Source organism: Malaclemys terrapin, chromosome 2, assembly GCF_027887155.1.
Source record: "Malaclemys terrapin pileata isolate rMalTer1 chromosome 2, rMalTer1.hap1, whole genome shotgun sequence".
Classification (NCBI taxonomy): Eukaryota; Metazoa; Chordata; order Testudines; family Emydidae; genus Malaclemys; species Malaclemys terrapin.
Window position 1 is genome coordinate 113,990,792 of NC_071506.1, and position 24,453 is coordinate 114,015,244.

At 40.1% G+C, this 24,453-nt stretch overlaps 1 protein-coding gene across 1 annotated transcript in view; it reads left to right on the plus strand.

Annotated features, from left to right (window-relative positions):
• The window catches only part of LOC128831272 (uncharacterized), a 167,654-nt gene that overhangs the window by 81,277 nt on the left and 61,924 nt on the right, over nucleotides 1-24,453 (plus strand). Inside the window, exons 11-16 of the mRNA XM_054017589.1 lie at nucleotides 2,917-3,124; nucleotides 8,481-8,647; nucleotides 8,767-8,830; nucleotides 14,273-14,361; nucleotides 14,949-15,041; nucleotides 18,684-18,823. Coding sequence (XP_053873564.1) covers nucleotides 2,917-3,124; nucleotides 8,481-8,647; nucleotides 8,767-8,830; nucleotides 14,273-14,361; nucleotides 14,949-15,041; nucleotides 18,684-18,823 — 761 coding nt within the window. The remainder of the gene's footprint in view (nucleotides 1-2,916; nucleotides 3,125-8,480; nucleotides 8,648-8,766; nucleotides 8,831-14,272; nucleotides 14,362-14,948; nucleotides 15,042-18,683; nucleotides 18,824-24,453) is intronic.

Sequence of the window (24,453 nt, forward strand, 5' to 3'; positions counted from 1 at the left end):
ACAACATCCCCACGGTTATATCCGCGTGCTGTACCCTCCGTAACATTTGTGAAGGGAGGGGTGAAAGATTCACTCAGGCATGGACCTCGGAGGTTCAACAGCTGGAGGCTGAATTTGAACAACCAGAGAGCTGGGCTATTAGAGGTGCCCAGCACGGGTCTGCAAGGATTAGGGATGCTTTGAGGGAGCAATTTGAGGCTGAAAGCCACCACTAATGTTTGGGTGCCCTGCACAGGAGTAAAGTGCAGTGGTTCCAATGTTAGTAGGAATCTGTTTGCTACGTATGATGCACTGACTTGCAGTGCCTGTTGCTTTCATGGGCTACAGTGTCTTTTACTTAATGCAATAATAAAGAATGTTTACAAAGCCAAAAAACAGAAAGGGCATAACACATCTATGCTGTGTGGGACGAGGGACGGGGGTAGGGTGGGGAACAGGACCATCATAGATTTGCGTATGTCCTGTTATCATACTCAGCCTTCCTGCCTGGAGTGCTGTGCAATGAGTGTTGCACTTCAGGCTGGCTACAATGCATGGTGATAGGGGTGCAGTAGGTAAGGGTCGTAGTTTGCAGGGCTGGATAGTGAAACTATATGTGTTGGAGGCAGCTGGTGGCAATAAGAACCCAGATGTTGGGGAAAGTGGGTTGGCGGGAACATGGGGGCACAAGGGAAAGAGTTTTGGGACAAGGGCTTCACGGGCAGGCGGGCATGGAAGTGCTCCACCTGCATTGCTACGAGCACTTGTATCGAGTCCGCTTGGCGCTCCATGATGCTTAGCAGCTGCTCTATGCTTTGGTGCCGGCGATCCGCATTCTGCTGGCCGACCCTCCTTTCAGTCTTCTGCCACTCCTGCACTTTTTGATTTTCATTAAGGGACTGTTGCATGACTTCATGCAGCATATCCTCTTTGCTTTTTCTCATCCGCTTCCTGATTCTTTGGAGTCTTTCGGCCGTTGATAACAAGGATGGCTGGGATCTCAAGATTGCATCTGTAAAGCCAAAATGCAGCACTTAACAGAGGCAGCGTTGTTCACACCAGACAGAGCAAGTATGATTCGTCCATACTTAAAGACAAGCACAGTGTACACAATAGCAGAAATTGCCCGTCCCAAAGCGAGCTCACATAACCCACAGGAGCCCCAAAATAGTGAGTAAGCACAGGGGCAAGGGGACTGATTGTTTCACGGTCATACTGTCCTCTGGGGTTCTGTGCCTTGGGGAGAGCCAACAGCTGCAGGGGGCCCCTATACTGAACGCTGTCCCCACATTTTCCACATGAGTTCGTCCTGGAAGATATCTCACTGCTGAGGGTGACCTGGGAAGCAAGGGAGGCTCTTCTACTACAATGCAGCTTCTGCCCTGGCCCATATGCAGCTTGCCTGTGTGCAGCAATGGTCCCCCCGCCCCTCACTGCACAGTGCACGGACATGTTAACCTTACTGGGACACAGAGCACAGTAGCTCTGCCAAGGACCCTGCGCAAGCGCATTGCCCAGCTTCTGCATGAGACCTTTGAAGAAATCACTGAGGCCGATTACTGTGATGTGAGAGAGCACATCAACGCCCTATTCCACATCTAGGCATGCATGCAGCCCTAACTCTCCTGACCCCAAGAGCCTGCACCGAACAACTTAATTCCCAAAATAAAAGCTGCTTACCAGGCACCTCCTCTGGTGTTTGTCCTTCTGCAAGCACTGGCCGCTGCGACTGGCTACCGTCCTCCTGACTTGAGAACAGCTCCTGGCTGCATGCATCTAGGGATGCCGGGCTGTCTCCCTCCTCCTCCGCACCCTCGCTCCTGCTTTCCTCCTCCTCCTCCTCCTGCCTTGTTGAACTTGGCTCTGAAGTGTCCATGGTGGTCTTCAGAATGGAGGTGGGGTCGCCCCCAAGTATTGCGACCAGCTCTTTGTAGAAATGGCAGGTCATGGGGGCAGCACCAGAGCAGCTGTTTGCCTTGCGCACTTTGCGGTAGGCATTCCGCAGCTTCTTCACTTTAACCCTGCACTGCAGTGCGTCCCGGTCATGGCCCCTTTCCATCATGTCCCTTGATATCTGCCCGAAGGTATCGTAATTCCTACGGCTGGAGCGCAGCTGGGACTGGACAGCTTCCTCCCCCCAACACTGATGAGGTCCAGCACCTCACCATTGCTCCATATTGGGGATCGCCTGGTGCATAGAGGCATGGGTCACCTGGAAATATTCACTGAGAGCACTCCACACCTTGCTGAGCAAACAGGAAGGGGATTTTCAAAATTCCCAGAGAATTTAAAGGGTGGGTTTGACGGTTGGTCACCTGAGGGCAGGGCAATAGAGTTCAAAGTGATGACCAGAGTGACTAGAACAGGCATTGTGGGACACTTCTGGAGGCCGATCAGAGCACATTAATAGACCAGGGCGTCCACACTGGCGCCTCGACGCTCCAGCCAGGGCACAGCAAGCGTTATGCTTCTCATGGAGGTGGATTACCAGGAGCGCTCCAGCCCCAGAGTCCAGGTGCTCTACATGCCTTGCCAGTGAGAACGCGTCATGAGTTAGGGGGCCCGGAGCTGCTTTAATGCGCTCTAACTCACAAGTGTAGCCATTCTCAAAGTGCTGTGCTGTTACTCCTCTGAGTGGATACTGCAGATGAGAGCTAAAAGGTTACTAGTTTGTGTTAACTTAGTCTTCTTGAAACAGCACTTCATTGATGCAAACTGGGACGAGGACTAAGTTTATGAATTAACGTGAACTAGGAACTTTTTACTTTGTGCCTGCAGCGTCCACTCAGGAGAGTTACAGCACAGCACTTTGGTGTGCACTGCTATTCATGCCCCTGTAGGGCAGTGTAGACAAGCCTTAAGAACAGTGTAAAAATAAAGATGTCTTGATTTTGTGGAATGCTGAACCATTCAGATAACAGATTTCTCTTTTACTAGATTATTAAACTACCATGGTATTCAGATGAGCAGAAGACGTACGAGACATGTCTCCAGCTCTCACCTGAATTTCTTGCTTATTCAAACATTACTGAGAAGAATGGAGATTCAGACAAGATAAAAATATATGGACCACAAGATGATGGATTCAGAAGTTCATGTCTACATCCAGGCACTCACTCAAAATGCTCCTTAGCATCTTTTCAAGGTTGGTTAGCCATTACTTTTCTTGCTAAATTAGTATCACCCAGAAATCTTCTCGTTAGGTAATATAGATCAGTATGTATTATAGGTGGCACTGTAGCAACCCCTATAATTGTGGCTTGGGGCAGTTTGGGCTGACACACTGGGTCTGAGCCCAGAAGGCTGGGTCTGAGTCTCCACCAAAGCCACAACATCCATCCTGCTACTGTTTGCACACTAGCTCAATAGCGCTGACATGAGTCTGTCTACCTGGGCTGCAGGGCTTGCTCCCAGCTGCAGTGTAGACAGACCCATTGAGTCTTCCGAAGCAGCCTCACTGACCATAAGAACTTAAGAATGGTCAGACCAAAGGTCCATCTAGCTCAGTATCCTGCTTTCCAACAGTGGCCAATACCAGGTGCTTCAGTGGGAATGAACGGAACAGGCAAGCATCAAGTGATCCATCCCCTGTCATCCACACCCAGCTTCTGGCAGACAGAGACTAAGGACACTCATAGCATGGGATTGAATCCCTGACCATCCTGGCTAATACCCTTTGATGGACCTATCCTCCATGAAGTTATCTAGTTTTTTTTCGACCAGACAGCAGACTTTCCTGACGGTGGCCCACCCAAATAGATCCTGCTCCTCCTCCATAAAGACAAGTACGAGAAGGGTGCCAAAGCACTCTGCTGTATGGCTGATTTTCTATGTAAGCACGTGGGAGGTGGCTGCAGAGATCAAAGATCATCTTCTTCTTTTGGCAGGCAGGCACTTCCCCGTGTCGCCTCCGTTAATTAGCTGGAGGCTGCAGCTCAACAATAGCTTGTGCTTTCCATTTGTGTCTTGTGTGTCTCTTAATCATTAAAGGGTTTGGTTCTTGAACACAAAGTTGCCTTAGTTGTTTGAGAACAGGAAAAGAAGTGTGGGAAGTTGGAAGACTTGGGTGCAGGACAGAGAGGAAGTCGGGAGTCGGAAAAGATGACAACCTGCACATAAGCCAGAGTCAATTTGTGCAGAATACCAAGAGGTTTAGATTTGAAGAGTGAGGTGAAAAGAAGCCAGTAGGAGCATTTGAGGAAGCAGCTGACATGGAGCAATGGGCAAGGAAGATGAGTTTTGTAGGATAGTTGCCAACTATTATTATTGGGCCACTTTAGAGCCCAGCAGAACTTGTACTGTGGCCCCCGTAGGGATTTATATGGCCTGTGGTATCTGCAGCTGAGAGTGCTTAGACTTATACTAAGTAGGGGAGTAAGACCTCTTCACATAATACATATGCAGTTGCCACCTTCCAGAGGCAGACACCTACTCAAGTATGGCATTTGGGTGTGGTATCCAAGATGTACTGCCCCAAGTAATTTATAATTTAGCAAGTAAACCTAGAAACTGGCAAATAATTAACAAACCAAGATCATCCCCACCATTGTTATTTCTTCATCTCATGTACATATACACACTGAAAAAAATGTGCAAGTGGCCAGGTGCCATCACGAGAAACATGCGTGCGCGCACGCACACACACACAAAATGTGTCACAAGCTTATCAAAAAAGTTTTGAATGATGTAAGTTTTGAGAACTACAGAGTAGCATTAGTGCATGTGCTGTTCCGTACATAGATCTCGGAAGCAGGCTGATAAGCTGATTGTGGGAGAGCTGTATTCTCCAGCCTGTGTAGATTTCACAACCACAATCTCTAGGAATAATTTTCTACATTGTTTATATTTATTTATTTTTCTTGGAGCCTTCTTTAAAGATATTATTAGCTGTTAATAACCCCCATGGGTTTGTTTTCTAATGTATCTGTGCACTGCTACAGTATGCTGTTTCTGCTGGTGATATGTTGCTAAGAGATTTAATAATGGGTAAACAAACACAACATGTGGTAATCCATTTCAAATTAAAAGTTTATTAAATGCTAGCTTGATGACTTTCTGGCTATTTACAATTAAAGGAGCAAACCTTAGGGAACTGGAGATCACGTGGTGAAAATCATGACTCCAACATTTCCAACAGAAAAATGTGTTTATGATCTGCGGCAAGCTGTCGCACATTGATATGCGCTATAAATACTGTATTATATCTGTTAAGCTGCAAAGAGCTATGTTCAAGTGACATGAAGGTTGAGACACAAGCCAGAAAAAGCGAGAACATTCTAAATGTAAGACCAATGCTCTGTCTTTAACTCACTCCACTGTGGTAGTCTAAATAGTGAGTGATCTTACAAAGCTGTACCATATGTGCTGCTGCAATATAGAAACAAAATAGGGCAGGTTAAGAGAAGGCATTTTATCCTTAATACTGATTTTTTTCTTGCTTTTAAAAAGTAAAGTCAAAAACCTTCACATCACTGCCACTAGTTGAGGGCTACGTTGTGCTTATTTTATGCACAGTCATGTATTGAGGTTTGTGCATGGGGGAGCTCAGGTGTGGGGGATTGCACTTCAGGGAATGACAATTCTTCCCAGAGCTCCCTTGGGTGCATAGGGTGTTTACCGGCTACACTGTGCTAATGACTCCACTGGTGTGTCCCTCCATCCTGTTTCACAGACCAGTGTGGAGGGGTGATAGTGCTACTGCCCTGCCTTCTCCCTACCCCTTTTGGGTTCTGGTCATTGTTTGGAGTCGTAGAGGAAGCAGACTCTCTACTCCCATGAGTTTTAAGTATTGCCTTGTTGAGAAAAGTTCTTGCCACTGTTTGCTTTATACTGTTTGGCATCTTGCCTTCCCAAAGGGAAGCATTAAGAATCTCTGTCAAAAATGGACCAAAAACCTCTCCAGGGGCTTTCATTAGCCATGAAGGCCATGTGTTTGTTGTACGTAATGGAGGATGACCACAGCTCTTTTAGCAAAACGTCATCTAGGAAAATTGGATTAAACTGCCAGCAAAGTTGGTGCACTTATCCCCTCCCGCTCTGAAGCCTTTCTTTCAGAATTGGCCTAACTGGCCTTGTTCTGACTGACTTACTCTTCTAAATAGATTAAAACTTCTTCATAGATGAGAATCTCCATAGAAAATTATACATTCGGCACAAACAGAACATCATCTTTCAGAGCCCATTCTGACTCACATCGAAGTCAACAGCGAGACTCCCAGTGATTTCAATGGCAGTAGGGGCTTTGATTTGTGAAAAAGACCTTCTTATCTCATTCGTGCTTAAAGGTGTCCCATGAGGGGCAGATCTTTCACCCTCACTAAAGTAATATAATATTTTAAGGGTTATATGAGTCATTTTTGTATTTGTTCTCAAGCTCACGCGCCTTTTGATCTTTGACTCAAACTCAGGTAGGTAATTTCACTGTGCATTTGTTATGCCATAAACAGCACTCTTTCAGATGTTTCTCACCCATCGCTGTACCACTCCTCTCTGTTAAAATATGGAAGCTTATTTTGTACACAGTGTGATAGATGAGCAAACAAAACAGCTTTAAAACCAGATATGCATTGATTCCCTCTCTATTCTGACATTTAGAATAAAATTTTGCCTTTTGTGGTTCCTGAATTGCATTAGGGTAATGCTACTAATTTATTATTATTGCCATGTAACATTTGTATCGTGGTGGTACCTAGAGACCTCTGTCAAGTTGAGGCTCCATATGCTAGGTGTCGCACCAACATATAATAAGGCTAGTCCCTACCCTCAAAGAACAAATAGTTTAGATCACAGGACCTAACAGGTGGGTGAAAAAACAACTGAGGGGAGGGATCAGGGTACCAAAAATAATAGGGCTGTTTTGACACAGAATAGCATTTGTGCAATTCTTAACCAAGCAATAGCAATATTCACTGTTCTCCCTACTTGGCTAGCTGTTATCAGATTGTAGGATTTTTTCAGTTAGATTACTTCAGGTTTACACCAGCAAAACAGAGCAGAATGTGGCCTGTTGTGTACATAACCCTGGATGCTGCCATAACATAGATGCTATTATTTCATAAACCTAATGGACCTATGAGTCCCAACAACGCCTGCACTGTGGGATCTATGAACTGCAACTGACACCAGTGTTTGCTTATTTTGGGGGGTTTGGTTTTTTGTTTGTTTTCCCGGTGGTACGGCCTGTGGTCAAATCTGTAGTCTGTTTCCCCCCTCTAAACAATCCTCTCCATTTTTAAATACCTCTGAATGCTCTCTTGATAAAGAACTGTGTGCATCATTTTGAAATCACCATTGGTGGGATTTTGTGGCTCCCATGAAACTCTGTAAAATCTGGTGTACAATCCCTGGGGAACACACCATTTTCTAAATTCCAACAGTCTGAGTGCAGGACTGAGTCTTGTCTAGCCTATATTTGGAATGTGAACACGTCAGCCAGTTCAAAGGGATTCATTCACAGCTGTGCAAAACTCAGTAGTTTCAGATCGCAAGATTCAGCAGAACTGTTTGTAGTGTTCACACCTTTATAGGGCTCATGGCTTCTCACTCAGGGGTATTGCTTTGAGTTTAGAAATGGGCTGAAACCCAGAACTCAAAATGGAACTCCCCTGAAAATACCATCCTGTGGTTTCTAACCAAAACCATAAGCCAGGCTACACACTAGAAATTCAGTCCAGGTCTGTTGAAAATTTCACTGATATTCATGAACATTGAGGTGAACCTGGCTTTGATCTTGGGTTCATAACAAAATGTCACAATAGTCCTGATCCAAAGCCCATTAAGTCAATACTATAGAAAGACTCCCACTGACCTGTGTAGTCTTTGGACCAGTCTCCCCCTTCCCCCCACACACACCATGAAAGTTGCATGCAGCTCTACTAGCTATCTATAATTTTTTCCTTTCTCAAAAGTTCACACTTTTTTCCCTTAAGATTGAAAAAACAACAACCACAAAATCCTTTCAAAACTATTTTAAAGACACCTGTTTTCACCCCTGTGCAATGAACAAATAGCTAGCTTATTTTTCTAACTCATTTTTTGTTTGAAAATCCAGCTATCAAGCCTGGCAGCTTGTGTGCCACATGTATCAACTGGAGAAAAGTTGAAACAGCTGAATTTTTTTTTTAATTCCCCGAACTGTGGTTTATAATGGGGATATATGTTATACGTAGGTACCATTTTCATGTATATCATTTATCATTTAATATTATAATGGAGAGAGCTTTTCAACCTTTCTTTTCTTTGCCTCCCTCCTCAGCTGTTGAAGATAACATTACTTTGTACCATTCAGCATCAGTAAATAATTGTGAAACTCACTAGAATTGTAAAGTTTTAAAGAGTTGTGGAGGTCTTTAATTGTAAATTACTTTTGACAGGACTGCTATGCAAAGACCTGGCTCATCCCAAAGTGATGCTAGTTGGCAAGCCCTTACTGCTCCCTGGGCAAAGAAACATGTGGAAGGAATTGTTCTTTTACATTTCACAGCTTGTCATTTCCTCTGCAGGGCAACCTTTGACCTCTTGGAGAGATCCTGACACCCATAAGGGAAGTATTCCCACTGTTGTAAAGGAAGTGGGAAAACAGTTTAATGCTGTGAAAGGAAGGGAAGAGTGTGTGTCAAAAGAAACTGGGAGGAAAAGAGAAGAGTTGAGTTTAAAATGTTTCCAGCAGGTTAGACTTTCTATCGCATTATCTAATTTACTAAACGTTTGGAAACAGACCTGCTTACATTTGTTTTTAAAAAATCCCTCAAAACTCTCAATGATATCACCTCTCAATTATTTCACTAGGCAGAGGAGGCAATGGATGAGTTTAAATTAAAAGTGAAGGATCAAAAGAAGCCTCAACAAAAAGGTACAAATGTGGTTTGCTTCTCTGTTTAAAATATATCAGTAGGCCAAATGTGTTAGTAATTACAAGGTGTGTGTGGAGTGCACTGACAACATCTGATTATGTTGGGTATTTCTGTGACATTTTTACATCCTTTCATTTTATTTGGTCATTTATATTCATGGGTCACTATGTTCTTTTTTCTCTCCTGCACCAGTATTCCTGGCAATGTCCCTTGTTCACTGGGCTGAATAAACATATATGTGTGTGCAAGTCCATATTCATATTGGGCAGTGGTTTTTCATTGGGATGGAGGACTATCCATAAAGGCAAGGAAGTTGTGTGTTACATTATCGCATTTTTTTCCAAGTAAATAAACATTGGCAGGAAGGTAGATAAGTGAGCGAAGCAAAGATGGGATGCAAAAGCCAATCTGCAAATAATTGCATGAATGAAAATCTCGTCTGTGTGTTCAGGAGAAGGCATTATAATCTTTTACTTTAGGAAGGCAACACTCATTCCCTGCCCTCACCCCTCGAAAACCATCAGAGCAATCCGGCCCCACAACATCTTTGTTATTCCAGTCAGAAACCAGTAGGATTAAAAATTGATATTTGTGTGAGTGGCAAAAGTTTCTGTTGGAGAGGTGACATGTATACTTACAGTTGACTTATGAAGCAATGGTGAAGAGACCGAGGGCTTTCATCATAGCATTCCTCACTATACTGCTGCTGTGGTACTTTGGCTTCTTACATGCTGCTTGTTTCTGTTTTACTGTTACATACTGATGTAAAAGTAATTACATGGGGGAAAAAACCCAACAAGCTACTTCCATTAATAATTCCTTGCAGGCATCATTTTAAAGGGAACAAAGTGACACTTTTGAGATGAAGAATATTTGTCCTTCTTGCTTTGTAGCCAGGGGTCCCACACAGGTAGGGTCTCAGATGGCTGAACCAGGCTGTTTCCTTCTCTTTCTCTCCCAATCCACTCCTCGTATGTTCAAGATTGGATTAATTCATACAAATGGGGGCAAATTCTGCATACACTAACAATTTACAACACTAATTGAAATTCTTCTATTTTTTATATGCTTGCAACCCCATTGATTTCCCTCACTGTGTTGTAGAAGCAGGATTTGTCTATATTGCATGATCTGTTCTATTACTCAAGTAATAACTTACTTTAGGTAGTCACTTCCACGTCTTTTGTCCCACTCCTGGGTGTCATGCTTCTAAAATCCATGCCTCCAGAACCGAAAGAACAGTTGTGGAAACCAGAAGACGCTGGGCCTGATCCTTCTCCGACTCACACCAATGTAAATCAGGAGTAACTCAATTAAAAAGTCAGTGGAGTTAAACTGGTGTAAAATGAGCATAAGTAAAATCAGAATTGGGTCATATGTAGAGCTGGGCAAAACTTTTTGCAAAACACGTTTTTCTTAAGTGAAATATGCAGATTCGATGACACCAAAACATTTTCAAATTCATGCTGATTTTGCTGAATTGTTTGTTTAGAAAAGAAAGCTTCAAAAATCAGAAAAATCAAAATGTTTTGCTTTATCATTTTCTAAACAAAACATTCTGATTTTTTTGGTTCAAAATGACTGTTTCAAAACTTCCTTTACTTTTATTTTTAAAAATTCAAAAATGTTTAAAAATGCTCAAAACCTCAGCAATATGTTTGTTTTGTCAAAATGAAATATTTAGTTATACCCCAAAACAAAATTTTGATCAACTTTTCAATGTGCCAAACATTTTGAATATTTTTGTTTTCCATCCAGCCAAAACTATTTTTATTCAACTTTTCAAAATTACCAATGAACTGAAAAATCAGTTTTTCACCCAGCTCTAGTCATATGGAGAGCAAGCATTTTCTAGCTGAGGACCATCCTGTTTCTTTTTTTCCATATTTTTAACTTTCAAAAACTGTTCCTCATAATGCTGTGTATCTTGACTGTTTCGCTTGCATCAAGTAAGTCACCTTTGTTTTTCTCATCTTATATCTTTCATAGAGGTAAAAGTGTGTAATAGTCACCTCAATTTTAATCAACTGTGTCTTCTGTTGGGACAGTCCCTGATTTGCATTCACTGCACAGACTCCCTGCACATCTCTCAGCAGCATGAGAGCTTACACTGTTAGGTCTTCAAGAGAAACCCTCAGATTGGAACTCCCAACTAGAAAGTGGAATACTAGTCACAGGAGATTCCTGACTCACTCAACCCAGAGGGTAACATCCATCAAGCACAGCACATTGTGTGCAGATGGGAGTGAAGGATGTATTGCTTCCAACAGGGAATAAGGAATCAAAATATTTCTTTCGTTACCAAGGCTTATCCATAGGCATCTCCTCCTGGAGGCATGGGGTACAGCTGATGCCCGATATGCACGACTAAGCAGCAAAATCATTTTAGCTTTGACCCTCTCTTCCCTTTCCACCCCAGTTTTAAATATGTGGATCCCCATGCATGCTGAGGAACTTGATATAGGTGAAGTACACTTTGTGTCCCAAATTAAGTGTGAGATGTGTAGAATTTAAACTGGCTCTTCAGTACTTTATATCACCGAGATCAGAGATTGCCCCCCAGCATTATGAAGGTCTAGAAATTAACTTTGTCTGACCATTCCTCTCTGAGTCCAGGTGTTACTATTAACATGTCCAGTCTACATTGTCAGCGAAAAAGTGTCATCAGTTCATTTTTTCACTTATTCAAATGTACACCATTACTTTTATTCTGGAATCTGCTAGTGTTCTTAGTAAGAGTACTTGGTCATAGATTTATAATAGTGTGGCTGAAATATATTTTTTACTGTCTTAATTAGAGCCTAGCAAAATTGTACTTCTCCAACTTCGTACATGTATTTTTGAGAACATAGAAATTTCACATCAGCAGTTGAACTTTAGCATAGTGGTAATATTTGTCCTTGCTAATTCTATTTTGTGTTATGTTCTCTTCTTCAAATTGTTCATATATATTGGGAACTGTATTGTGTGCCCCTAACTGTCAGGAGCAGAATGTATTTTGAGTCAATTTACTGAGTCACTGCTAAGTGGTATATCTGGAAAAAGTTGACACCTTTGACATTTTCTAAAATAGCAAAAATAACAGTATTTAAGGGCATGATTTATGGATGCTGTGTGTCAAAAGAATTTCTGTGTTATTATGGTTTGCAGTATAACTGTTCCAACTATTTCAACCATCAAATTGCTGATATGGTGACTAATTAGTGCTTTATTAGTGTTTTTGTGGTCAATTATAAAGTGTTATAAAAAAGCAAAATGCAGTTTAATAAAGAAGAGCTGTGCAATTCTTGTTGTTTCCTTCTTGGAGCTACTTTGTTTGTGCGTGGAAGAATTTTTTTTACATAGCTCAGTTTTTATAAGACACATTTCCCTCCAGTAACTAAGAACAACTTCTATGATTAAAAAGTAGACTGGAGCCTTTAGATGTCTTTCTGATTGCTGGCCTCTATTAAAAACTTCTTAAAATAATAGATAGATTTAATTCCTCAAGCCAAAGAAAAATTATATCATCTTAAGTATTTTCCATATTTATTATATTGATTTGACTTGGCTGCAGAAAAAAAAAAAAAGGAAGCAAAATCTCTTGTATTGCAAGTTTTAAATGTACCAGGCTAAGGTTTACTTAATTAGAACCTCCAGGCAACAAAGGAGCCCTTTTTTAAATTCTGTGAATCTTAATATGCTAAATAATGCAAAGCTTCGACTCTTCAAGCATGAGACACACATCTGGCAGCTTAACATTTAAATTACAGGAAAAAAAACACTTCAGTTGTAATTTTCATGAAGAAAAGAATGGGAAATGTATTACAACTAAATTTAATTTCTTTTTAGATTTTTCATCCTGTCTAATTGCAAGCATTTTGCCGTCTTTCCCTTTATTTATTTATTTTTATACAATTTTTTTTCTTTGCATTTTCTTGATCTTTAATTTGAGCTGCTTCTCACTGTTTCAGCCACTGAAGAATTACACTGTGTTTTTACTTAGCAAAAATTGTTCAGAGGAATCTATCTTAGGTTAAAATAATGAGCTCACTGGTACAGAAAATAAAGAGAAGAATGGAATTTCAAAGCCTCACAAATAAAATACAACAGGCACGAGACATGACTAAACAACAATTTTGAGTTGGTTCCAACTCCAAGTTTTAATTTTTCAATATTATTGTTTTCTTTATTTTGCTATTTTCTGGCTGTTTTTATGCAAAAGTAATTACTTCCTTTTTTTCTTCATATTTCTCCAAAGAACATTGACAAATTGTTAATTATTTCTGCAAAGTTCATTTGGTAAACCATTAAAATATGGCAAATTAAAACATTAGCACAACAAAGAAAAAAACAATAACCTATAATTCCAAGTGTGTAGTCTGGAAATATATATTATCATCCCCCATATACACTTTTAGTTTGTTTATATGTGTGTGTAATATATGCAGAGTACTCATAATATACCATCTATATCATGATATAGTGTATGTGTGTGTATGTATGTTCATAGTTTGTGTGTGTGTATGTATGTACAGACACACAAACACACTGTGGGACAGGTTCTTAATGGATGTAAGTTATCATAGGTGACTTCAGTGGAACTATGACAATTTACAATATGTGGATCTGATCATATACATCATGAGCTCCGTGGGTGTGTGAATATATAAAACTCTATACACACACAAACACACGTACATCTGCATGTGCAAATAAATTACTATGTAAGTGCAGCGTATGTATATACTGAGCTCTCAAACACACTTGACTAGCCACTACTGGTTGACAATAGGAGTAACTGAAAAAATGTAAAAATAATAACTAAGCATATCATTTGTCTGCCCTGGTTGTGTTGTGTCTTTCCAGTTTCACCCCTAACTTCTCCCCTTCTCACCAGTGCTCAGAGTAATGTGGTTGGAGATTTTTGTTCACATCGCTGGTCACTGCATATGCCACCATGTTACATTCAAGCCCTTTTGCAGTGATGCTAAGCAACTGTTGTTATGTGAATGCTGGCGCTTTGGATCTACTTTCAGTGGCACTCAGCAGGTAGCAGAATTGAGCCCATGGTTTACACAACAAAGTAACCAACATTCTTTATACTGAAGAAATAAATCTGGTGTTATTTAAAGTTTCCTGCACTATTATTGTTCTTGTGTCCTTTATTTTTATCTATCCAAGGTACTTATATGGCCCCTGTTACCATAGTATCACATTGTTCAATGCATTTATCCTCACAATGCCCCAGTGAGAAGGGAAGCTCTATTATCCCCATTTTACACATGGGGAACTGAGGCACAGAGTGGTCAAGTGACTTGCCCAAGGTTACACAGGAAGTCGTGGTGGAGCATGGAATTGAACATGGGTTGCCTAGGTTCCTGGCTAGCATGCTAACTAGTTCCCCTCCATTTCAGGCCTTTTTATTATATGAAATGATATATGTGTTTTTTTGCTTACAGGAAGTTATCCTTGTCAAGTTATCTCAAGTGGTTCACATAAATATTATGATTTGGTCCCAATGAAAGAAGACCAAGGTATCTCTTACAAGGTAAGAAAAATGTTATGCTCTTCTTTAAGGTTCACATACCATTCTCTTATTACTAAATAAAGTTTATCAGAAAACATTTGCTGATACAGGTAATAGGTATTTTGGTCTTCTAAGTAGGTTTTCCTGTGCACAAGGGAAAGGAAAGCAGCTGATATTCCAATATGCCAGTAAACCTTTATGGCTCAGAACACACCTTTTCCTGAGCCGCTAAAGACTGGCTAAATCAATCAGTGTATAAGTTACCTTCCCCCCTTTGACGTAGTATTAGATTTTTATTTTCTTTGCTGATTTTGCTCTGCTGTTACAAATTATTGGCTCTAGTTACTGCAGCTTCTACCTGTTCTCTGCAGAGGATAATTTTTTTTTAAAGTTATTGTTGTGGATCAGACTATAGCTACCACAATACCCATATGATCAGTGGAATTCTTATGGGGAAAACTGAGGCACAGGGTGAAATGACTTATCACCCAAGAGGCCAGTGGGAATGGAACACAGGTTTGCCTGAGTTCCAGTGCTGTGATCTATCCACTAGACAACACTGTCTCCCTTTACTTTAATTTGACTTTATTCATATCTGATCTAAACAGGTCAGTTCAAGAGAGGAACGGATGCAAAAGAGTCCTCCTCCTTTTATTCCAGGGATCACCATTTTACTCTTTGTGAAACCTTCCTCTTTTAAGGTTTGATCAAGATTCTGCCTTATGGGTGTTTACCCTCTTCTAGGGCCATGTGTTCTGGTCTCTTTTGAATTAATTTCTTTGTCACTGAGGTAGTCCCTGAGTGTCAATGTCTTCCACATGTTTTATCTTCATACAAAGGGCCTAAGAGTTGTACTTTCATGTGCATTCATCTTGACACCTCATAAAGTGTGTACCAGGCATTTTTTGTCTTATTTTGTATCCATAAGCTTCAAGTCCCTCTTTCTTTGCATGTAAGTGTCCAAAGGCACGAATAAGGAAAAACAACCATACTGTCAGATAAGAGGGGATCCCTCTGAAAGAAAGAGCACCTGTGGTATCAGACATGCTGACACTGTCATTTTCTAATTGCTTGGCCAAGGATCTGATCAACTTGTGAATAGGCACAATGCCATTTAAACACATGGGCACACATTGCCATGAAACCACACATGAGTCTCACATTCATAGTCTCAGGCCAGAATATACCAGTGGGGCTTCCCACATGTCTGTCATTCCTGAGTATTGACATTTGTAGTTTAGAGAATGTGTCCATGCTAAATTACCCTGGGCTAGATTTACTATAAAATATTTTTAATGCGTTTAATGTCCCATGGGGGAAATAATTGATCATGTATAAACAGTACTCAGAATAATTTGTTCCTCTGCTTCATATGGTTTCAAAAACAGAGATAACATATTAATGCTTCCAGAACAGCAGCATTTTAAAGGTGGATTTGCAAACAGTACAATAACATTGAGCATTGAAAAAAGTCCAAATCCATATAATCTTCCCCCCATCCATCTCCCTCCCGGTGAGAAGAAATTGAGGAAAGAACGGAAAATCCCCCCCTGTTTCAAATCACTGAGTTTTCAAGCAATTTGTCCCCTTTAGGGAGGCGAGAAAGGCATGAAACAAGCAGAGCAACAACCACAAGAGCCATTTTAGAAATGGAGGGCCAGGTCCCAGGGGCAAAGCTGCATAGCTCTTGTGGTGACAGACTGAAGGGAAGTGTTAACTATCTGGGCTGGCTCCAACCCCATAATAACCAGCTCCCTTTAAAAAGAGAGTCATGGTGTTCTAGTAACCTCACCAGTGGCTGGCTCCAAACCCCTACCTCATAGTGGCCCCATTTCAGCAAGGTACTTAAGCACCTGGATAATTTAGTATTGAGTAGTCCCATTGACTTCAATAGGATGACTGTGCTTATGAATGTGGTTAAGTTCCTGGCTGAATTAGGACCTATGTTAGGGTACTGGAGCACAGAAGGGGTTTCTGTATAGAGCAATGTTGACATGAATTATTGGGCATTTGAAATCTGGTTTTAAAATTTTTAAATGATCCCTTTTTTCGTAATGGATTCAGTGAAAACATCTGGATCCAACCCCCCTCCGCCCCCACCCCCAATTAATTGTGATGTTTGAAATCAAGATGCAGGGTCTGAATTTTGTTACCTGAGCCCATTTCAGAGCCTGGTAATAGAATTTTCTCCTAAAATAAATTCCTAATTGAATTTTCTTGACAATCATTGCATCAGCAATTTTTACACAGTTCATTATTTGTTAACAGGTCTACTCTTTTCCTCCTTTTTTTTCATCTTTAAGAAAAATATTTGACAAATTTGCCTATTTTTTACATTGTGTTCTGTTGTTGCCATTATTGTTTTTAAAACAAACATTTGTTGTGGACAATAGAAAAGGTTACATTAGTAGAAGGAATGTTTTTCGGAAGCAGCTGGGCTACATATATACATAGAATCTGCTCTGGGTCAGAGTGAAGAGCAATGGTAGCACCTTATTTTATGTTGTTATCACCATGGTGTGGCATACAATTACATTATTAAGTGATGGTCATTAAGGACACAGCCATCTTTGTCATATGATCTTTGTGAGAAATTAAATGCATGCCCATCCTCAGGCCATTGAATTAATGTTTAGTTTTGAGTTATGTTTGTGAATGATCAAATATAGGCCAATGAAATGCATGTGTAATACTTTTTAATGCCTTTTTGGTTTGTATCTTAAGTAATGTATTTTTGATTTAATTTTCCCAAGGAGTAACATCACAGAAACTATGTCAGTGCAACTCACATACTTTGCCCACACAACCTTTTATGAAATCTCAAACTGTTTTTAGGGACTGAGTTCTTGCAGTGATATGCCTAGCTAGTCCACAACACTATTCCATGGCTGTATGATATTAATGTTTAAAGGCACCTTTGAGTATGAAACCCACTTCTACCATACCTTAACTATACAAATTCATATTAAACCATCTTTGCAGCCATGTTCTATGGCAGTATTTCAACTGACCACTGAAAATATCATAATGATTTTTATCATATTTATCTATATCCATGTTCAGCATACCATTGACATGGATCTGAATTTCAGTCAGCTATGTCAATGAGTCCTAAACTAAACTGCAAAAGATAGCTGCAGTCTATGCAATCAAATTTTAAACAGAATTGCCTGTTAGACCATAATAGCTTATTGAGTAAAAAGGGTAGTAATAATTTTCTGTATTAGTATATTTAGCAAAATACATGGAGATCTTACTGGGCCCAATACTGCAGTCCTATGCCAGCAAAACTCCCACTGAGGCCTCCAAGGTCTATAAAAGAAAATATGATTTCTAGTTAATTACTGTGTTCATAGATTCATAGATTTTTAAGGTCAGAAGAGACCTGATCATCTAGTCTGACTTCCTGTATAACCTAGGCCATAGAATTTCATCCAGTTACTCCTGTACTGAGCCCAATAACTTGTGTTTGACAAAAAGCATGTCTTCCAGAAAGGTGTCCAAGCTTGATTTGAAGTCCTCAAGAGGTGGAGAGTCCCCCACTTTCCTTGGTAGTTTGTTCCAACGGGTAATCACCTTCACTGTTAGAAATAAAATTTCTAAGTGAATTTCTCTGGCTTTAACTTAACTTCCAGCCATGTGTTTTTGTTATGCTTTCTGTGCTATATTAAAGACACCTTAGTGCCTGGTATTTTATCCCCATGAAGGTACTGATACACCATAATGAACTCACCTCTTGATCTTCATTTTGGTGAGCTAAATTGGTGAAGCTCCTTAAGTCTCTTAGTCCAATGGATTTTTTTCCAGTCCTCAGCCCTTCAGAACTAAAAACATATGGAGAGAATGTGGGCAGCATACAAGGATCCCTCCTAGCACTCCCAAAGGGAATGGGAATGGTGAGGAAATATGAACTGTGGCCCAATCCACTTCTTCACAGGACAGCAGAACAGGGCAGTTGGAAGACAGAAGCAGGTTGCATCATTCTCTGGGTTCTATAGCAGAATTGGGCTTAATAATGGATGTGTACCAGTTTCTTGGATAATACGGTAAGCATGTTGGGCCTGAGTCACCACTGCTTCACTCCAGGTTTACACCAGTGTAATACAGTGAGGGATCAGGCCCACTGATAGAAGTTAACGTTAAGGTGGAAATGGCAATTCTAACTTTGTATTTATTGGCTTTTGTCAGTATGTGTTACAGCTTTCATATTACTTTGATATAATCTTATGTCCTGATTATTCTGAATATGTGTAATAATTTAAAGAGGCAATTGAAACAAGGTTTATGCTTTCTTTTTTGTTGCAGCTATTTAATGTTTTATTTATTAATCTTTTATTTTAAAGATGAATCAAAGTGATCCAATTGACCAACAGTGTCAAGGCAAATCAAGTCCTGGAATCAGTGTAGCTGCGGGAGAAGGGGAAGCATCTTCACCGAATACTTTTTATCTGGAGGAATTAGAGAAGTATAGATTCTCTGTGTGGTAAGTAACCTAAGCATCTAATAGCCTTATATCTAGAACTTATTTTTTGTTTGCTTATGTAAAATAGTATACATAGCACATATATATACATTACACACAAAGAACTATGTTAACAGAACATTATGTTTGCAAATTCAAGCCCTTAAAAGTTAGCAAATGCCAGTGTTAAAGTTGCGGTGTAATCTTAATTCAATCCCCTTGTGCATAAGCATTATGATACAGGAGTACTTGTGGCACCTTAGAGACTAACAAATTTATTAGAGCATAAGCTTTCGTGGACTGCATCCGAAGAAGTGGGCTGTAGTCCACGAAAGCTTATGCTCTAATAAATTTGTTAGTCTCTAAGGTGCCACAAGTACTCCTGTTCTTTTTGCGGATACAGGCTAACATGGCTGCTACTCTGAAACCTGTCATTATGATACAGTCTTTCTTTCCATGAGCACATTATATATTTTACATAGGATCCCCGCCTCATTCAGTGCACAGGATGGGCAGTGCTCATTTAATATTTTGTTTTCTGCTCAGTGCATATCTCCAGGCCTTATTTACTAAACACTGTTCAAATCCCGCTCTGTAGACAGAATTATTAATTTGCTTGTGGGGTTTTCTGTAGGCATTCATCACTACAATGTCTGAGTGCTTCACAAACATTAATTACTTAATTTTCACAACACCTCTGTGAGGTGAGCGGTGTTGTTATTCCCATTTTACAGATGGGGATCTGAGGTACAGAGGGATGAAGATAAAAAGTTTCCACTAATTTTGGGTGCCCAATTTGAGAGGCTGGGACCTGATTTTTTTTTAGAACACTTGCCAATATATAGCATAAGTGCTTGTTGGAAAAAACATTGATGGAACCATTTTCTGTCAGTCACTGCAATTTTGTTGAAGTTGAAAACTTCACAAAATTGTTTAAATGTTGCTGAAAATTCATTTCGGAGGTAAGCTGGAAAAAAAAACATCTCACTATGACATTTTCAAAGCAAAATGTTTCAGTTTTTTGTTTTGAAGTTACTTTTCTCTATAACCTTTTATTTATTCTCTATGATAAAATAAAGGTATACTATGAAACACAATATATAATAAAAAAGGCAAACTCAAAACAAAACATTTCAATCCATCAGAAACAATTTTTTTTAAATTTTCTCTTGCAGAGAAGTTCAAAATTTGGGGGGGTTGTTCCTAATCAGAACAAAGGCAAAGGCTGAAATCTCAAAATCTTCTTGAAATGGAATTTCCATCTTCCTATCACAGCTCTGTACAATGCTTTATATGTTCAAAGCAGAGCTCAATACTTCTGCAAATCTGGATTTCAAGTCAGGCACCCACACAATGAGTGACCTCTTGTGAAAAGTTTGGTTTAAGTGACTTTTCCAGAATTACATAGGAACATTGATAGAGGCAGGGATAGAATCCCATACTTCAGAGCGACATTCAACTACCATTACCACGAGACCATCCTTTCTTTTCCTGTAGTCCCCTGCCTCATGAAGCAGCAAATGAAGGAGTCCTCCAGACAACAGTCTCCTTCACGCAACCCTGGATCACCCCCAGCGCAGTGGAGCACTGAATGAGGCAGGGGGTCCTCTGGAAAAAATAGTGTGTGATCATATCATTAAAGACTGTCTCATAATGCTGCTGGAAGTGTTGTCTTTTAAAAGGGCCATAAAAATATGATTCTGGCCATTTGTGGCTATTAGAGACCCCAAGGATTTTCTTTTAAAGCGCAGCTGTCGGAGTTGCAATGTTAACCCCACAACATCCTTGCTAAATCCCAATATTATATCCTGCCTACCTCAATTTTCCAATTAGTTAAAAAAGTCTGCATCATTTCCCATCCTAAACTCTACTATCTATCTATGTCTTACAGAATTTCATAGATCCAGTCAGTGCTGGTAATCAATATCTAAGCAATATTGACTTTTGAAAGAACAAAATATCATTCAAATTGAAAGTACCCGTTTTTCTCTTTCTTTACTGAAAAAACCCTAGCAAATTCCAATGCTCCAGAAGTGAACAGTAGTCTTGGAAAATCATGGTTATTGGTATCCCTGCTGTAATCTGGGCCCAGTGAGGACTTTAAAGATTAAGGCTCTGATTCGGTGAGGTACTTAAATAATCAATGGTAGGTTTCAGAGTAGCAACCGTGTTAGCCTGTATCCGCAAGGTTGCAGGTGAGTATTTGCTTTAGGTTGGGGGGTTGTCTGTAAGCGAGGACAGGTCTGTTTCCCAATATCTGTGGGAGTGAGGGATCATCTTTCAGGATCGGCTGTAGATCTTTGATGATGCGCTGGAGAGGTTTTAGTTGGGGGCTGAAGGTGACAGCTAGTGGTGTTTTGTTATTTTCTTTGTTGGGCCTGCCTTGTAGGAGGTGACTTCTGGGTACTCGTCTGGCTCTGTCAATCTTTTTTTTTCACTTCAGCAGGTGGGTATTGTAGTTTTAAGAATGCTTGATAGATATCTTGTAGGTGCTTGTCTCTGTCTGAGGGATTGGAGCAAATGCGGTTATATCTTAGAGCTTGGCTGTAGACAATGGATTGTGTGGTGTGTCCTATATGGAAGCTGGAGGCATGTAGGTAAGTGTAGCGGTCAGTAGGTTTCTGGTACTAGAACACATTGATGACATCTTCATCATCTGGACCCATGGAAAAGAAGCCCTTGAGGAATTCCACCATGATTCAATAATTTCCATCCCACCATAAACCTCAGCCTAGATCAATCCACACAAGTGGTCCATTTCCTGAACACTACTGTGCTAATAAGCGATGGTCACATAAATACCACCCTATACCAGAAAGGGTATCCGAAGAAGTGGGCTGTAGCCCACGAAAGCTTATGCTCTAATAAATTTGTTAGTCTCTAAGGTGCCACAAGTACTCCTGTTCTTTTTGTAAATAATCAATGGGAATATTCATTAGCTTTAAGTTAGGTGAGCATTATTTGCGTTGTTGAATTGCGATCTAGGGGCAGATTGTGGCTCTTCCCCTACATTTTTCTTTCTCTTTTCATGGTAAGTTTTTTGTAAACTTATATTCACAGATCATGTAATTAACTGCATGTGGGCACACGTCTGACTTCAGTGGGGTTCCAGGCAGGGTACCTAAGAACAGCCAATTGCAGGAGGGGCCTTATTTTGTAGATGCTAGGAAACAATTATTTCAAAATGATTTCATGCTTAATGGTGGCTGTGCAATTCTTCCTCACATGGAGATAATCACTCTTGATATTTCATTATATTAATGTGCCATTTGGTTACGCTGTCTCTGTCATCTTATTTACAGTAAACACCAGTATTTATTTATTTTTATTTGAAAGTTCCATGAGGTGGAACAAAGTCAAATTGGGAGATCCTTGCCTGTGTAATTCCTTTACTTTCTGATTCGGTGCTGGTGAAATGTCATCACTGTAGAAAATAAAGAGAGTAGGAAAACAAATCTCTTCCTAAAATGGATATATATTGGATTTAGCATCTTGAGCAGGGACCTTTTAGTTTATCTTCTTTCTCAAATTGAGAGTGAATTCAGTTTCCATTAACTAACTGAACAAACATCAGATGCCATTTTGTTTCAATTTCTCTGATACACTTTCCACCACAGATGACCTTTCAATAGGTTTCTGCCTCTTTTTGTCTTTTTCTCTTCTTCTTTTCTCTCTCTCCTTTCATTCTCTCTTCTTTTCTCATACTGTTTATCAAAGAACATCGTTCTCCTTTGTCTGTTTCCAGACCTTTTTCTCTCTTAGGGTTTGCTACCCTTTAAAAAATGTAACACAAGATAATTAGCTACCACAAAAAAAAAATTAATAGGGCTGTAGGTCTAGGGGCTGCTTGGACCTCCATAAACTTCAGAGTTTTAGATGCTCTGAGATGCAATCTGAGCAATTTCCTTGATCTTTTATTGGAGCTGGTAAATCATTTATTGGGGAAGCTTTTTTACAAAACCCTCTTTAAAAATATCCCATAAAATGTATTTATCATAAAATACTGTACTACCAACAGTCTTCAAAGTTGCACTGTATTAATTATAAACTAACAGTTGAAATGTAACAAGTTTAAACTTTACAGTATACTCTCCCTACCTCTGTCTCTCTCTCTGTCTCTCCGTGTAGGTGTTGCTAAAAAAAGAGGTTGGAGGAGGAAAGATAAATAATTGGAACTTCTCTGTGATTTTTTTCTCACTGCTATCAGTGTGTTTCTGTCTGTGTATCCCTTTCTATTATTATTAATATTGCCGCTGTGTTTGGAGGCCTAATTAGGCCCCATTGTGCTAGGCACTATACACACAGATGAGAAAAAGATTGTCCCTGCCCCAAAGAGTTTATAGTCTAAGGCATAGATCCTGAAAACACTGTATGGGGATGCACTGCTGTGGCTATGCATAGCTTTGCTGAAACGAATGTGGTTTTGTTCAGTCACAGAGAATTACAGGAACAAGGCCTAACTGTATGATGAAAACAACCAATGGATACAAACACGGAAAGCACAAGATAAAAGGGATATGAGTATGATTAGCATAACTAGCAGAAATTGAGGCACACCAGCTGCCTAACCATTGATGAGTGTTTTGTAGGCATCGGTGCAGAGATGAGACCCTAGAATCTCTCTCCAAACCCTCATATCTTTGAGTCTTTTCTCTTTCGTTCTTTCAGTTAAAGGACTCACATTCATAGAACCCAATGCCCAATTACCTCTTAGGGCTGGTCCACACTGTGGCGGGGGATCGATCTAGGAAACGCAACTTCAGCTATGAGAATAGCATAGCTGAAGTCGACGATTCCTAGATCGAACTAAGTTTACTTACTGCGGGTCCACGCGGTGCAGGCAAGCTCCCCCGTTGACAGCGTTTCCTCCTCTCGGCGAGCAGGAGTACTGCAGTCGATGGGGGAGCGCTTCTGGGATCGATTTATCGCGTCCAGATGAGATGCGATACATCGATCCCAGAAGATCGATCTCTACCCGCCGAATCGGGCGGGTAGTGTGGACCTACCCATAGAAGCATATGAATATTTCCCAGTGTCTAACTGGAGGAATTAGACATCAGGAGATATTCAAAATCCTGGGTGGGATAGTAGATTCTTGGGGTCTTTTACTTCTCTGAGTAAATTCTGAATCCATGAAATTTTGGAAGCTTCAAAAATACAGTTGGGCAAACTAGGTGAAGTAAAATAAGAATCTGTCCCTCAACATTTTTTAACTCAACTGCTTTTAATAGTCCCATCTCTACAATTCTAGTTTACTAACTGGATCAGAAGGGCCAAAATGCTGAGGAAAATATCTGTTCCCATGGTATTTCTGGTTCATCTAGAAGTAGGAAATTCCAGAAATTTCATGAGAGCCTAGACTCAAAAGTTTTCCAACCCAGTTCTGCAGACCAAATAAGCAAGTGAAACACATAAAGTTTGACCATCACTATAAAAAATGTTCCCCACAATTTTTCTTCTTTGGCACTGTGAGCCCACATCTCTAGAGGTGAATAATAAATATGGTATAATAAATCCTTTCACTGCATACTATTTGTCTTTGTTTTTCATTTGTGTATAGATTGTTGATAGAAACAAATGATGACTAATTCATTTATTTTTTAAAATTATATGTATTTTAACTTATAAAAATATTTAAACTCTGAAACTCT